The following is a 13390-nucleotide window of genomic DNA, read 5'->3' on the forward strand; positions in this document are numbered from 1 at the left end:
ACGTAAAAGACTAGAGGAAAAAAATCCCAAATGCCAACAATGTTTATGCAGTATCTAATTTTTTCCCCCAAATTTCCAAAATGTCCATTATATTCGTAATTTTATAAGAAAAATAATTTTAAGAACAAATGTATGAAAATGGAATCCCCCAGTTTCCAGATTAAGCTGGCCAGGTTTAATCTGATTTGGGGCAGATGCAGCAGTTTGAAATGCCAGGTCTTTTGTTGAGGAAGGAAGAGATGGGCGGGGCAGGAAGGACGGTCTTCGTAGTTATTTCTCTGTAGCGTCTCAGTTCTGTCGCACAACCCAAGTCAAATCAATGCGTTAAACGCCTCTTCCTTTCTGCTTGTCCCCAAAACGGCAAAGAACCACGTAGTGGGGCAAAAACAACACCCCGAGCGCCGTTGCAGGGAACATAGTGGGCGGGTCGGGCAGAGGGCGCGCGAGACGTTGCTAGCCGCTCCACCCTCCCAAGCCCCGCCCGCCCCGCCCCGCCCCGCCCCGCCCCGCCCCGCCCCGCCCCGCCCCGCCCCGCCCCGCCCCGCCCCGCCCCAACCCCCGACGCCCAGGCCCCGCCCCTGACCGCCCAGGTCAGGCCCCGCCCCCGTCCCGGCTGGGCCTCGCCCAGCCCCCCCACCGTCACGTGGTGAGGCGCGGGGTGCAGCCCGTAGCTGATGCTGCCGCGCGGTATTCATCATGGAGCCGGCGCTGCGGAGTTGTTCTCTGCCGCTGCTGCTTCTGCTCCTGGGCCTGAGCACGGGTAGGTTCGGGCAAAAGGTGCTTCAGCGGTCGGTGCCTCCTTCTCTTCTTTAGGGATGAGAATCTGTTAGTGGGTTTGTGCTTTTTAAAGCATATTCCTTTTCCCCTGTTTCTACCTTGCGTAATTATTTCGCTTTTGAGCCTTACTCTATTTTTTTTTTTTTTTCCTGATTCAAAGTTCTTTTTCTACTTTATTCTGGCTCTGGGTGGTCTGCTGCCTTGTTTCTTCCCTGCGCGTAGGTAGAAGCAGTTTTGCAAAATGTAAGATTTGGAGAAGTTGCTGATCAATGAGGTTTCCACGATCTTAAGGCCACCTCCCTTTTCCTGCCGTGATTGGCTGCTAAATGAGATTATAAGGTCTTTTTATTTTGAGCTGAAACACACGGTACCAAAAGACTCTGAAAAATCCTACCACGAATGGGACGTTTGAGAGTAAGCCTTTCTCCCTCTACCTGATGAGAACAGGCAAGATAGTATGTCCCCTCACCGCAGTCCTTTTTGGCAAAAACAAATTCGTGTTTGATGGGATGACTTGCAAATTGATTTTCAGTCTTTTCTTTAAGCAAAATGAGCCCTGGTGTGAATCAAGAACTGAGAATTCGAACTGGCCACAAACTTGCCTTGTGATCTTAGGCAAGTTGCTTAACTTGTTTTCCCTTTTGTAAAATGGGGATATGACCCTTCGGCTTGTGTCTGGGAAATGTTGTCGAATAGGTTGCCCCCCAGATTTTTTTTAATATAAATTTATTTATTTTATTTTATTATTATTTATTTTTGGCTGTGTTGGGTCTTTGTTGCTGCGCGCGGGCTTTCTCTAGTTGCGGCGAGCGGGGGCTACTCTTCGTTGCGGTGCGCGGGCTTCTCATTGCAGTGGCTTCTCCTGTTGTGGAGCACGGGCTCCAGGCGCGCGGGCTTCAGTAGTTGTGGAACGCGGGCCCAGCCGTTGTGGCTCGCGGGCTCTAGAGCGCAAGCTCAGCAGTTGTGGTGTATGGGCCCAGTTACTCCGCGGCATGTGGGATCTTCCCGGACCAGGGCTCGAACCCATGTCCCCTGCGTTGGCAGGCGGATTCTTAACCACTGCGCCACCAGGGAAGGCCTGTCCCCCCCCCCCCCCCCCGCCCCAGATTCTAACAGTGGTCACGGGCAGGAAAGGGAGGAGGAGGAGTGCCAGGGGTTAGGTCAAAACGGACCAAGACTTATCTATCATTTTTAAGGAGACTGTAATCTTGTGTTACTTGAATGTAGGATCTTACAGCCACGTCTATAATAAATATTTTAGCCTTTCTGTTTTGCTTATCAGACCACTTTCTGCTTGTCTTAATCTTCATCCTTAACAAGTTTCAAAACAGCATTGTCTCCTCATATACTCCCTTCTCTTATTTTGGGGACCAGTTTTTGTTTTTTCACTTGCCACAGGGGCAATGAAATTCAAAAAAGGAGGAAGTAGAGGCAGACAACTCCAGTCACCAAGGATCACCCTCTCATCACCTTTCAACATTAGCCTTCTTTACCCACAGAGTAGTATTGGAGAAAAAAAGATACTGTAACTTGAAAGTTGTTACTTTAGCAAAGGTGACATAGAAAATGTGTTCAACCTACTCTTATACACATTTTGCAGATGCTAGAAAAGTTAACTTTGGTTAACTCTAAATTGGAAGAAAATTGGAGTTGCGGGATTAACGAATATATATATGGCTTTTATAAATTTTCTGCCAAACTGCCTTCCCAGTGTGCACTTTTGCCAACAGTGCTGAGGGCTGGTCTCCTGTCTCATTGTGGAGGTTGAGCCCCTGCCATCTGTCAAATAAGCAAAGGTTTTTTTAGTGACCTCATTATTGCTTTAATTTTCATATCTTTGAATATTAGTGATGTTAAACATTCTTTCACGTGTTTATGACATTCGTATTTCCCTTTTCATAAATTATTTTCTCGTGACGTTTATCCATTTAATTATTAGGATCTTACTTTTTTTGTTGTTGTTGTTATAATTACTGTTATTTATTGAACGCCTAGTAAGTGCTAGGTATTGTACAACTATCTTGATTGTTGCAAGGCTCTTGCATTTTTTAGTTGGTCTAACGATTAAGGAAATACCCTTTTTCATATTTGTTGCCGATCTTCCTTTGTTGTTTTGCCTTTTATTTTTGTTGTACAGAAATGTAACAAGTTTCTGTCCTCAGCTCTTGATATTTTGTTTTATAGTCTCTATGCTTTAATCGTTTCCCCATCCAGCGGTCAAAAAGACATTCAACTCTATTTTCATATTATTTTTCGCATCTAAATTTTAAAATTGAAATATCTGATCCACGTGGAATTTATTTTGGTTTATAGTGTTAAGAAAGAACCTACATCTCTATTTTTTTCTTCAAAAATCTAACAGTTGCCCCAGAGTGATATAGTGAGTAATCTTGCCCCACTAACTTGTGATGCTTCTTTAATCGTATACTAAATGAGGAACAAAAATCAGCATGCTGCATTTTGAGATTTTTTCTTTTTTCCCCCAAGTGTAAATCTCTCTCTCTTTTAAACAGAATTATAAACACGTTTTATGCTTGCTGTTAAAAATCCAAACATTACAGAGGGTGTAGGTGAAAACGTGAAAGCCTCCAGCCCCCTGTGCCACTATTAAGTTTGGTATGTTTTTTCATAACTGAGTTTTTGGGTTTTTTTTTTTCTTATCTCCATAATATATTGGAGTAAATAAATTGTCTGAAATATAAACCAAATCATCACTAGCCTAGCCCAGCCATGTCTCCTGGGCTGGGAATTTAACTGGACATAGACATTCTTCCGGAAAATCGAATTGTGCTTCTGTTTCAGGAGCTGTCATCAGCTGGCCCATAAAAGAGGGCAAGGAAGTATGGGATTATGTGACTGTCCGGAAGGACGCCCACATGTTCTGGTGGCTCTATTATGCCACCAGCCCCAGCAAGAACTTCTCAGAACTGCCCCTGGTCATGTGGCTTCAGGTAAAATTGGTTTCACTGCCTGGCCTGAGGTTGAGGCCAAGTTTCCCCCACTTACCACCTTGCTTGCCCTTAAAGGCTCACAGCTCAGCAGTGAAGAACTGATGTGGTCCAGCAGCCAGCTGGGGCTCTCCTAGGCTTGGGGATTCAGCGTCCTTCTGAGGCAGGCAAAGGCGATGGTACAGCCAAGGAAGCCAAATCAGAGAGTGAGAGGTTCTAGCCTTTTACGGGGGTCTTTTTCTGTTGAGCCCAGCACAGGCAGCGGTAGGAACCCTTACTGGAAGCTCCTGAAGACACATTTGACAATATGCTGACAGAAAGTGTTTCTGGAAGGTTCCAAAGCAAAGACTGAGGTACCCTGACCAGCCCTTCCTCTCCCTCCCCTCCCAGTCCTTTCCTAGACCTGAATTCCTTGCCCCTAGAAAAACTGATATTTTGAAATAACTCAGCCTTTTGTATCTTAGCATTAAGTGTTGGGCCCTATCCTTCTCCCTAAAGAGTGTTTGCATTTTAATCTTGAGCTCTAGTGGTAGGATTGAAGACAGGAAACTGGTTGAAAATTATTTGAGGGCAGGCAAAGGATCCTTCCTTTCATTCCTGAAATGTCTGTCCAAAGGTGGCCCACACCCACCTGGAAGACCAAGATCTAGGGAGGGGTTGAGGAACGCGGGTCTTGCTTCACCTTCTGGAAACTGTAGGCATGGCCCAGCTAGGGTGCCAGGTTGCTCACTAGTAAATAGGGCGCCCTGATACTCACCCCCATGGGATGTAAATGTCACTTCCTCCAAAAATGTCATTATTCATAAGCAGCCTCCCAGTGCCCCCAGCTTTGCCTTCCAGACCAGTGGCTACAGGCTTCCTGATGAGATAGTGAAGAAGAGCAGTTTGCAGGGAGGGGCCTTTCTCTCTTGGGATTATCGCAAGTATTTCCTTTGAAGGCTGGGGTGAGGCTCAGCCCGAGAGTGCAGATAGGAAAATGTCTCAGAAGAAGAACCCGTCTGTGTGGCCCAGGGAGCTTTTGTGCATCCCGGGTGGCTGGAGATGAAGCTGTGACAGGGCTGTCAGGGAGAGCCGTGCAGTGGACAAGCCCAGTTCTGCCTTCCTGCCACTTAACAGCCGTGGCCAAACACTTCCCTTCTCTGGGCTTTGGTTTTCTAATCTGCGGGATTTCAGCGCTTTTCAAACTTTTTATTAATCAGCAGAACTTTTTCCACTCCCAAGTGAAAGCTTGCAGACCAGCCAAAGCAGAAGAAAGAAGTGCTGGGGCCGAGGTTGGGGCGGAGTGCCAAGTCCCACCCATTCAGCCTCCCCTTTGTCACATGCCACCCCTCAGGTACTTTTTGGGCTTCCAGGAACACAATTTGAAAACCACTGAATTTCAGAAACTGCAAACCTTCCTTCTGGTTGATTGCAGAATAGGGCAGTTGTTTTATTTGAATGAGTTGCCAACATTTACAAATCAAGACGTTTCCTTCCTTTTTCCAAAAATCAGGAGATGTGATTACTTGGGGCCTGAACTTGCTATCCCGGAGCTGAGCGGTGGGGGCCCTCTTGCACACAGGCAGGAGCTTCTGGAGGAGAGGACCCACCTGCCCTCTTTGCTCCGTGTGGTGCACTTCTGGCCCCTCAAGACCGTGCAGTTTGTGACCTTTGGTTTCTGTGATCTGAGATGCTATTTGATGGTTATCAACTGGCCAGCTGGCCTGCTCTTCATCTCCTCAGAGGCCCAAGGGAAGAGGAAAAGCATATGATTAAGGAAGAAATAATTAATTCAGGTTAAAAGGAGATCTGTCTTAGCAGCCTACTGAGAATCCGTGTACTGACTTCTCTGGACAGGTCTTTGGGAATCAAGGTCACGTCATCTGAGTGAGGTAGCTCTGAGTGATGTAGTGTGCTACTTTAGGTACACTTTCAAGCCATTTAAGCGTTTTAGTTTGTCCTTTGACACACTTGCCATATTTCAGAGTCACTGCATAGTCCCGGGCCATGACAGTACCCCATCCCAGAGTTCTAGATGAAGAGATTTTGCAGTGGTATGTTATCAAGTAGAACAGAACAGGAGAATGGGATTTCTCCCACAAAGACCATACCTCTAGGATTCCAGCTTCTCTCCTTTCACTTTGGTCCTATCCCAGCCCAGTAAGTCCACTAGGAAAAAGGGGCCCAGCTTTCACTCAAGGACCCTTGCTTTTATTTTATTTTATTTTGTTTTTGTTTTTGTTTTTTTGCTTTGCTTTTTTTTTAAATTGAAGAATAGTTGGTGTACAGTATTATATGTTACAGGTATACAGTATAGTGATTCACAATTTTTAAGGGTTCTACTCCATTTATAGTTCTATAAATATTGGCTATATTCCCTGTGTTGTACAATATATCCTTGTAGTTTATTTTATACATAGTGGTTTGTACCTCTTAATCCCCTTCCTTTACATTCCCCCCTCCCTTCCCTCTCCCCCCTGGTAACCACTAGTTTGTTCTCTATATCTGTGAGTCTGCTGCTTTTTTGTTACAGCCACTAGTTTGTTGTATTTTTTAGATTTTCCATGTAAGTGACATCATACAGTATTTGTCTTTCTCTGTCTGACTTATTTCACTTAGCATAATACCCTCCAAGTCCAATCATGTTGCTGCAATTGGCAAAATTTCATTATTTTTTATGATTGAGTAGTATTCCATTGTATATATATACACCACATCTTCTTTATCCATTCATCTGTTGATGGGCACTTAGGTTGCTTCCCATATCTTGGCTATTGTAAATAATGCTTCTATGAACATTAGGGTGCATGTATTTTTTCAAATTAGTGTTTTTGTTTTTTTCAAATATATACTCAGGAGTGGAATCACTGGATCATGTGGTAGTTCTATTTTTAGTTTTTTGAGAAACCTCCATACTGTTTTCCACAGTGGCTGCACCAATTTACATTCCCACCAACAGTGTTACAAGGATTCCCTTTTCTCCACATCCTCACCAACATTTGTTATTTGTGTTCTTTTTGATGATAGCCATTCTGACAGGTGTGAGGTGATATCTCATTATGGTTTTGATTTGCATTTCCCTGATGATTAGCAGTGTTGAGCATCTTTTCATGTTCATGCTGGCCATCTGCATTTCCTCTTTGGAAAAATGTCTATTGAGTTCTTCTGCCCATTTTTTAGTCAGGTTGTTTGTTTTTTTTCATGTTGAGTTATATGAGCTGTTCATATATGTTGGATATTAACCCCTTATTGGTCGTATCATTTGCAAATATTTTCTCCCATTCCATAGGTCTTTTCATTCTGTCAATGGTGAGGACATTGCTCTTAATTTATTGCATGTTACGTGCATTTTTCAATGTTGCCACGTAGTTTATCATAGTTTGTGATCCTAAATGGCAGTGTCACATTCCGTCCTGTAGACGTGTCATGATTTACTAACCCATTTCCGTACTGCGGGACATTGGAGTTTCATCCTTTTGCTGTTACAAATACCACTGCAGTAAACAGCTCCCTCTGACTTGTGAGCTTTTTACCACTGTATTAGGAAATCTTAAGATACAGAGTGCATATAATTAGAGGAATTTATAGCCTCCCAGTTTTATAATAGTTAGCTTGGTGTCAGTTCAAAACATTAGTTTCATAAAGTCTCTCTGTTGGGGTCCTTTAGTTACCCCTGAGCCCTGACTATGTTGTCTTTTTTTTTCCTTTAGATTTCCCTGTACAGATTGCCCTGGCTTCTGTTTTGCCTGAGCTGTTTCCTTCCATCTTTGCGTATCTCCCTTTCCTATCCATCTTGCACAGGGAGACAACATCCTTTTATTCAAGGCCCTCGGCCTATCCTGTTGGCTCAGATGGCCCCTGAGGTTTTGTCCAGAAAAGCACTGACCATCCTTTCCCCTGACCATCTCCTGAAGGACCTCCTCCCCTCTCTTGGCCCTTAGAACCCATAGAACCTCTGCCTCTCATAGTCTGGGGCCCCAGCACTGAGCTTCTGTTCAGAATCCTGCCTCGCCCCTGGCCTTGGATGCCCACGGTATTGAGTGCTTCCTGCCCTGGGACTTCCGCATTTACTATGTTATATCCTGGGGATCATCTTGATCAAACTGCCCCTCAGTCTGGGTCCCTTGTAAATCCTCAGGGACACTGAGGAGAGGGAGGTGGAGAGTCACAAGGCCCCGGGTCCAGTCCTGGTGGAGCCCCTAATTGCCACGTTCCCTCTCTGGGCCATACTGCTCATCTTCGAAGGGAGAAGGTTTGGGCGAGATGTTTTGAAGTCAGCAAACCCCACGTGAGGCCAAGGCTCAAGCTCAGAGAATCAGAGGTAGGAACGTTCCCTCTGGGGGCTCTTAGCCTGGTTGCTTCCTCTTTTTAGAAAGACTTGAGCAGTTACCAGGGGGCTCAGTTAGTGCAGACACTGGATCAATTGTGTCCTGGGTGTAAGGTTGACCCAGCCATCACTGACTCATAAATTGTTTATAGTGAATGGGGTCATGGTTGTAATGACGAAGGTTTGACTAACATTTTCTCTGACTTTATTTTTGTTTGTTGTTTTTTGCTTTCACAGGGTGGTCCAGGTGGTTCCAGCACTGGATTTGGGAACTTTGAGGAAATCGGGCCCCTTGACAGAGAACTCAAACCACGAAGAACTACTTGGGTACAGTGAGGAAGGCCTCGAACTCACACTGCCGTGTAGCCTCCCCCAGGCTGAGTCCCACCCAGCCCTACCCCATTCTGGGTGGCGTCACAAGTTGAGCGATCCCACTCCACCCCCCTCCCTCTTCCTCTGTGTCCAGGGGGACCTTGCGTACTTGTCCACAGGCTTCCTCTCTGGCCAGCCTCTTCCATTTCTTGGGGCAGCTTATCCCACACTGGTCACCTTCCCAACTCGGTGACCTTTCTCTCCACTTGCCTGCAGCAACCTCTGTCTACTCTAGCAGACCCCCTGGACCTTGTCATTACCCACATATTGGCCATCCCTGCAATCTGAGACGCCAGGGTCCCACCTTCTGGCCACAACCTGCAGTCCTTTCCCCTCCTGCTCTCCTGCTTCGATTCTTGTCTTCCTCAGGACTTCAAACCCCTTGTCCTCTGCCCTTTTGATGTTTCTCTAGTTCTCTGTCTCCCCCCCGCCCCCTCATTCTTAGTTTCACTTCCTTACCTAACCCCCACCCCTGGTTCCCTCATCCTTCTCCCTCCACATCCTTGCCGCACCCAGCCTGGGGTCAGTCCCCCTGTCCACGTGCTCGGCCCCTTCCTCCAGGCCGCCAAACACTGGTGGGCAGCACCACCCCAGTGGGCAGGGTGGGGCTGTTGCTCCCAGCTGGTGGCCCCCCTCTGCTCTGTGCTTCTCCTCTGCTCCTCTCCCGTCTGTTGATGGACACTTAGGTTGTTTTCACCTTTTGGCTGTTGTGAATAATGCAGGGAACATTAGCGTGCAAGTATTTGTTTGGGCCCCTATTTTCAATTTGGCGGGGGGTGGGGAATTGCTGGGTCCTATGGTAGCTCTATGTTTAATACCCAAGTGTTGTTAATGTTCTTCATCCACCCCTTTTCCATCGCCTCTCATGGGTGCTTTCAAAATGCACCCCCCCACCCCCAATCCACTTCCCACATGGTGCTTGAGTGAAACCCTCCAATGCCAATCACTCCTTAGTTTACCATCTTTCAGTTCCCCAAAGATCGGATCCAGATTCCCGGGCATCAACTGGCTCCTGCTACCTCTAGCCACACCTCCCAGCTTCTCTCCATGTGCACTCTTCCTTGCGGCCTCTGCATGGGCCATTCCTGGGCTTGGACTTCATTCCTTTGGTCACCCGGTCACACCTAGCTCACCATACTCACCTCTAAGACTCAGTGCGGGAGCACCTCCACCTGAAGATCCCCTCTGAGCCCTTTGATTTTCTTGTCTGTCTCCATACTGGTCTTCTTTAAGCACATTTTACATACTCTTGCCTCAGGGTCTTTGCACATGCTGTTCCCTCAGCCTGGAACATTCACATACTCACTTCCAGTAGCAGAGTACCCCACTGGCTTGTGCCCAAGCTTCCCACGACTAATAGGGTAATGTGACTGGGGCAGAGAGCCTGAACAAGAAGTGAGGAGATGCTGGCCTTGGTCCTGATGCTGCCATTACCTATCCAACTTTGTGACCTTGGACAAGTCTTGGGCCTTTTCTGGGCTTTAATGTCCTGATCAGTAAAGGACATGGCTGTAGTGTGTCATCACTAGGGATCCTTCGGGATGTAAAATTCTATAACACTAAGCCTCTTTGGGAAAGGTGTTAGAATAAATTCTGTTCTTGTAGTGTTCAGCAAAGCCAGGCCAATGTGGAAACTGGATTCATCTTGAAGAAAACAGAGGTGTGGTATTCCGACCTCTCACTGCTTCGAGCTGTTGCTCAGACTGACACCGCATGGTTCTACCTGCACAAATGAATTACGTTCAGGACATTTGTAGTGTGTGAAAGTAACAGCCTAGATGCTTCGATCCCTGTGTATATGTTAATCTTTCCTTCTTGCCTCTCCTTTTCTTTGCCTTTCTTTGCTATACTAGTCTATGTTCCTGTTCCAAATTTTTTTTTAATCCGTTTTAGTAACAGATCATAACCACACTGATATCCTCACATGTGTGGTTTTTGTTGAGCTCATATAAGATGATCAAAAGATAGTTGGTGACTGGCTGGCTGATTGCAACATTTGACTTTCCTCTGTGGCTTGTAGCTCCAGTCGGCCAGTCTCCTGTTTGTGGATAACCCAGTGGGCACCGGGTTCAGTTATGTGAACAAGAGTGACGCGTACACCAAAGACCTGGCCATGGTGGCATCAGACATGATGGTTCTCCTGAAGACTTTCTTTGAGTGCCACAAAGAATTCCAGGTAAGCAAGCTCAGAGGGGGGCTAGCAATTGCAGCGCTGCATCCATCAGATGCAAACTTCCCCGAGAGTTACATGCCTAGCTGATTCCAGAGAAAACCTTTTTGCACCCAGGATCAGATTGTGGGCTTCGGTCTCAGTCATCACTAAAGGTGGTTTTAGCTTGAAAAAAATGACGCTGCAGCCAATATTCTTTTTTTTTTTTTTAAATACCGTAAGCCTATTTTCTTTTTTTAAAGATTTATTTATTGATTGATCGCTATGTTGGGTCTTCGTTTCTGTGCGAGGGCTTTCTCTAGTTGCGGCAAGCAGGGGCCACTCTTCATCGCGGTGTGCGGGCCTCTCACTATCGCGGCCTCTCTTGTTGCGGAGCACAGGCTCCAGACGCGCAGGCTCAGTAGTTGTGGCTCACGGGCCTAGTTGCTCCACGGCATGTGGGATCTTCCCAGACCAGGGCTCGAACCCGTGTCCCCTGCATTAACAGGCAGATTCTCAACCACTGCACCACCAGGGAAGCCCCCCAATATTCTGTTTTGTCTGGCCATTACATGCAATAGAAATTTGAAATTGATTCGTGTGAATTAAAAGGCATTCAGGATATTTAATTCTTTGTAAATTCCTTTTCTTCCTAGACGATTCCGTTCTACATTTTCTCAGAGTCCTATGGAGGAAAAATGGCTGCTGGCATTGCTCTAGAACTTTATAAGGTAACAAGGGAGATGACTTTGTTTTGATGTTGGACAGAAACTGATTATCTTACTTGTTGTAGTCACCTGATAATTGAATATTCTTTGAATAGGACCTTGTACATACAGAGTAAGTCTGTAATAATAACCATGAAAAGTTTCAAAAAGAACAATGAAGTTTGCCCCACCAGATATCGAACAGGCTATACAGCTAAGCGAGTAAAGCAATTTGGGGCTGGCATAGCAACAGAGAAATGCAGATACATGCAGCAGGCTAAAGAATCTAGAAACATATTTTATATATACTTATGTATATGTATATATGTATCTGTGTATGTTTATAACACATACGTATGTATCTTACTTACATACGAACGTATATAAATGATAAGATGGTATTTCAAATCATTGAGGAAAACAGAATGTTCAATAAATGATATGGAGACAAGTGGCTATCACTTTGGAAAATAGTAAAGTTAGATTCTTGCCTTACATGAAACATCAGTTCTTTTTTTTTTTTTAATTTATTTATTTTATTTTTGGCTGCGTTGGGTCTTTGTTGCTGTGCACGGGCTTTCTCTAGTTGTGGCGAGCGGGGGCTACTCTTTGTTGCGTTGCGCCGGCTTCTCATTGCGGTGGCTTCTCTTGTTGCAGAGCACAGGCTCTAGGCGTGCAGGCTTCAGTAGTTGTGGCTCACGGGCTCTAGAGCGCAGGCTCAGTAGTTGTGGTGCACGGGTTTAGTTGCTCCGCGGCATGTGGGATCTTCCCAGACCAGGGCTTGAACCCGTGTCCCCTGCATTGGCAGGCGGATTCTTAACCAATGCGCCACCAGGGAAGCCCCGAAACATCAGTTCTTGATAGATTAAAAATCTAAACATAAAAATCAAAACTGTAAGAGAACCTGAAAATATAGGAGAAAAGTTTTATAATCTTGGGTACGAAAAGCTTGCTTTTCCTTCATAAGATGAAACACCCAAAAGCAAAAAGAGTAAGTTTGACGTATTTAGACCACATAGAAATTTAAAACTTCTTAGAGTTTCATAAACAATTTTAAAAGATACACACACACAAATAAATATATAGTAGAAGTAGTATTCACATCAATAAGTCCATTAAAAAAGATAATATTCTAATAGGATATTGGCCAGAAAATACGGGCAAACAACTTATGGAAGAAATGCAAACTGCCTATGGACATGTGAACAATGTTCAACTTTTATTAGTAAGTCAAATCTGTGAGATTTGCAAATATTTTTAAAAATTGGTGGGAAGTCCCTGGGGGGGGGGTCCAGTGATTAGGACTCCACGCTTCCACTGCAGGGGGCACGGTTTCGATTCCTGGTCAGGGAACTAAGATCCCACATGCCACGTGGCATGGCCAAAAAAATAAATAAAATAAAATAAAGTAAAAATTTGGTAACCCCCAGTTTTGGTAAGAAGTCAGGGAAATAAGGGCTGTCATGCACGTTTGATGGGAATGAAAATTGATAAATCATTTTAAAGGGGCACTTTGGCAGTGTCTATAAACTTTTAAAATGTATGTGCCCTTTGACCCAATAATTTCACTTCCAGGAATCTGTCCTGTGGGAATACTTATATATGTGTGTGTGTGTCAGCGGATGTTAAGTTCATCGTTGCTTATAATGTCCATAAATGGAAAACAGGATCAGTGGCTGTCTGTAGAGGATTACTTAAATGAAATATGTGGATCCTTCCGTGATGGACACTTTGAAGCCATCAGAAAGAATGGGTAGATCTGTGCATATGTATACATGTATGTATATATATATGCTTGTGAAAACAAGGAAAGGAGTTAGAAGGATATATGCCATGTTAACTGGTTAGTGAGCGTGAGGGTGCAGGTGGGGCAGAGGTAAAACTTTTTTCACATTTTCTCCTGTCTCCTTCTGTGATTAAATTTTTTACAGTGAGCTTGTATGAGCTTTTTTGTTTAATTTGAAGTATAGTTGATGTACAATATTATATAAGTTACACATATACAATATATTGATTCACAATTTATAAAGATTATATTCTATTTATAGTTGTAAAATATTGGTTATATTCGTGTTATACAGTATGAGCTTTATTTTTTTAAGATTTATTAATTCTCTTTAAAAATGAACTT

The 13390-nt window shown here is 44.7% G+C and overlaps 1 protein-coding gene across 1 annotated transcript in view; it reads left to right on the forward strand.

Moving 5' to 3' along the window:
- Positions 1–646: 646 nt before the first annotated feature.
- The window catches only part of SCPEP1 (serine carboxypeptidase 1), a 45590-nt gene continuing 32846 nt past the window's right edge, over positions 647–13390 (forward strand). Inside the window, exons 1-5 of the mRNA XM_068530177.1 lie at positions 647–760; positions 3580–3728; positions 8269–8358; positions 10424–10579; positions 11209–11283. Coding sequence (XP_068386278.1) covers positions 697–760; positions 3580–3728; positions 8269–8358; positions 10424–10579; positions 11209–11283 — 534 coding nt within the window. The 5' untranslated portion in view covers positions 647–696. The remainder of the gene's footprint in view (positions 761–3579; positions 3729–8268; positions 8359–10423; positions 10580–11208; positions 11284–13390) is intronic.

Source organism: Eschrichtius robustus, chromosome 20, assembly GCF_028021215.1.
Source record: "Eschrichtius robustus isolate mEscRob2 chromosome 20, mEscRob2.pri, whole genome shotgun sequence".
NCBI lineage: Eukaryota > Metazoa > Chordata > Mammalia > Artiodactyla > Eschrichtiidae > Eschrichtius > Eschrichtius robustus.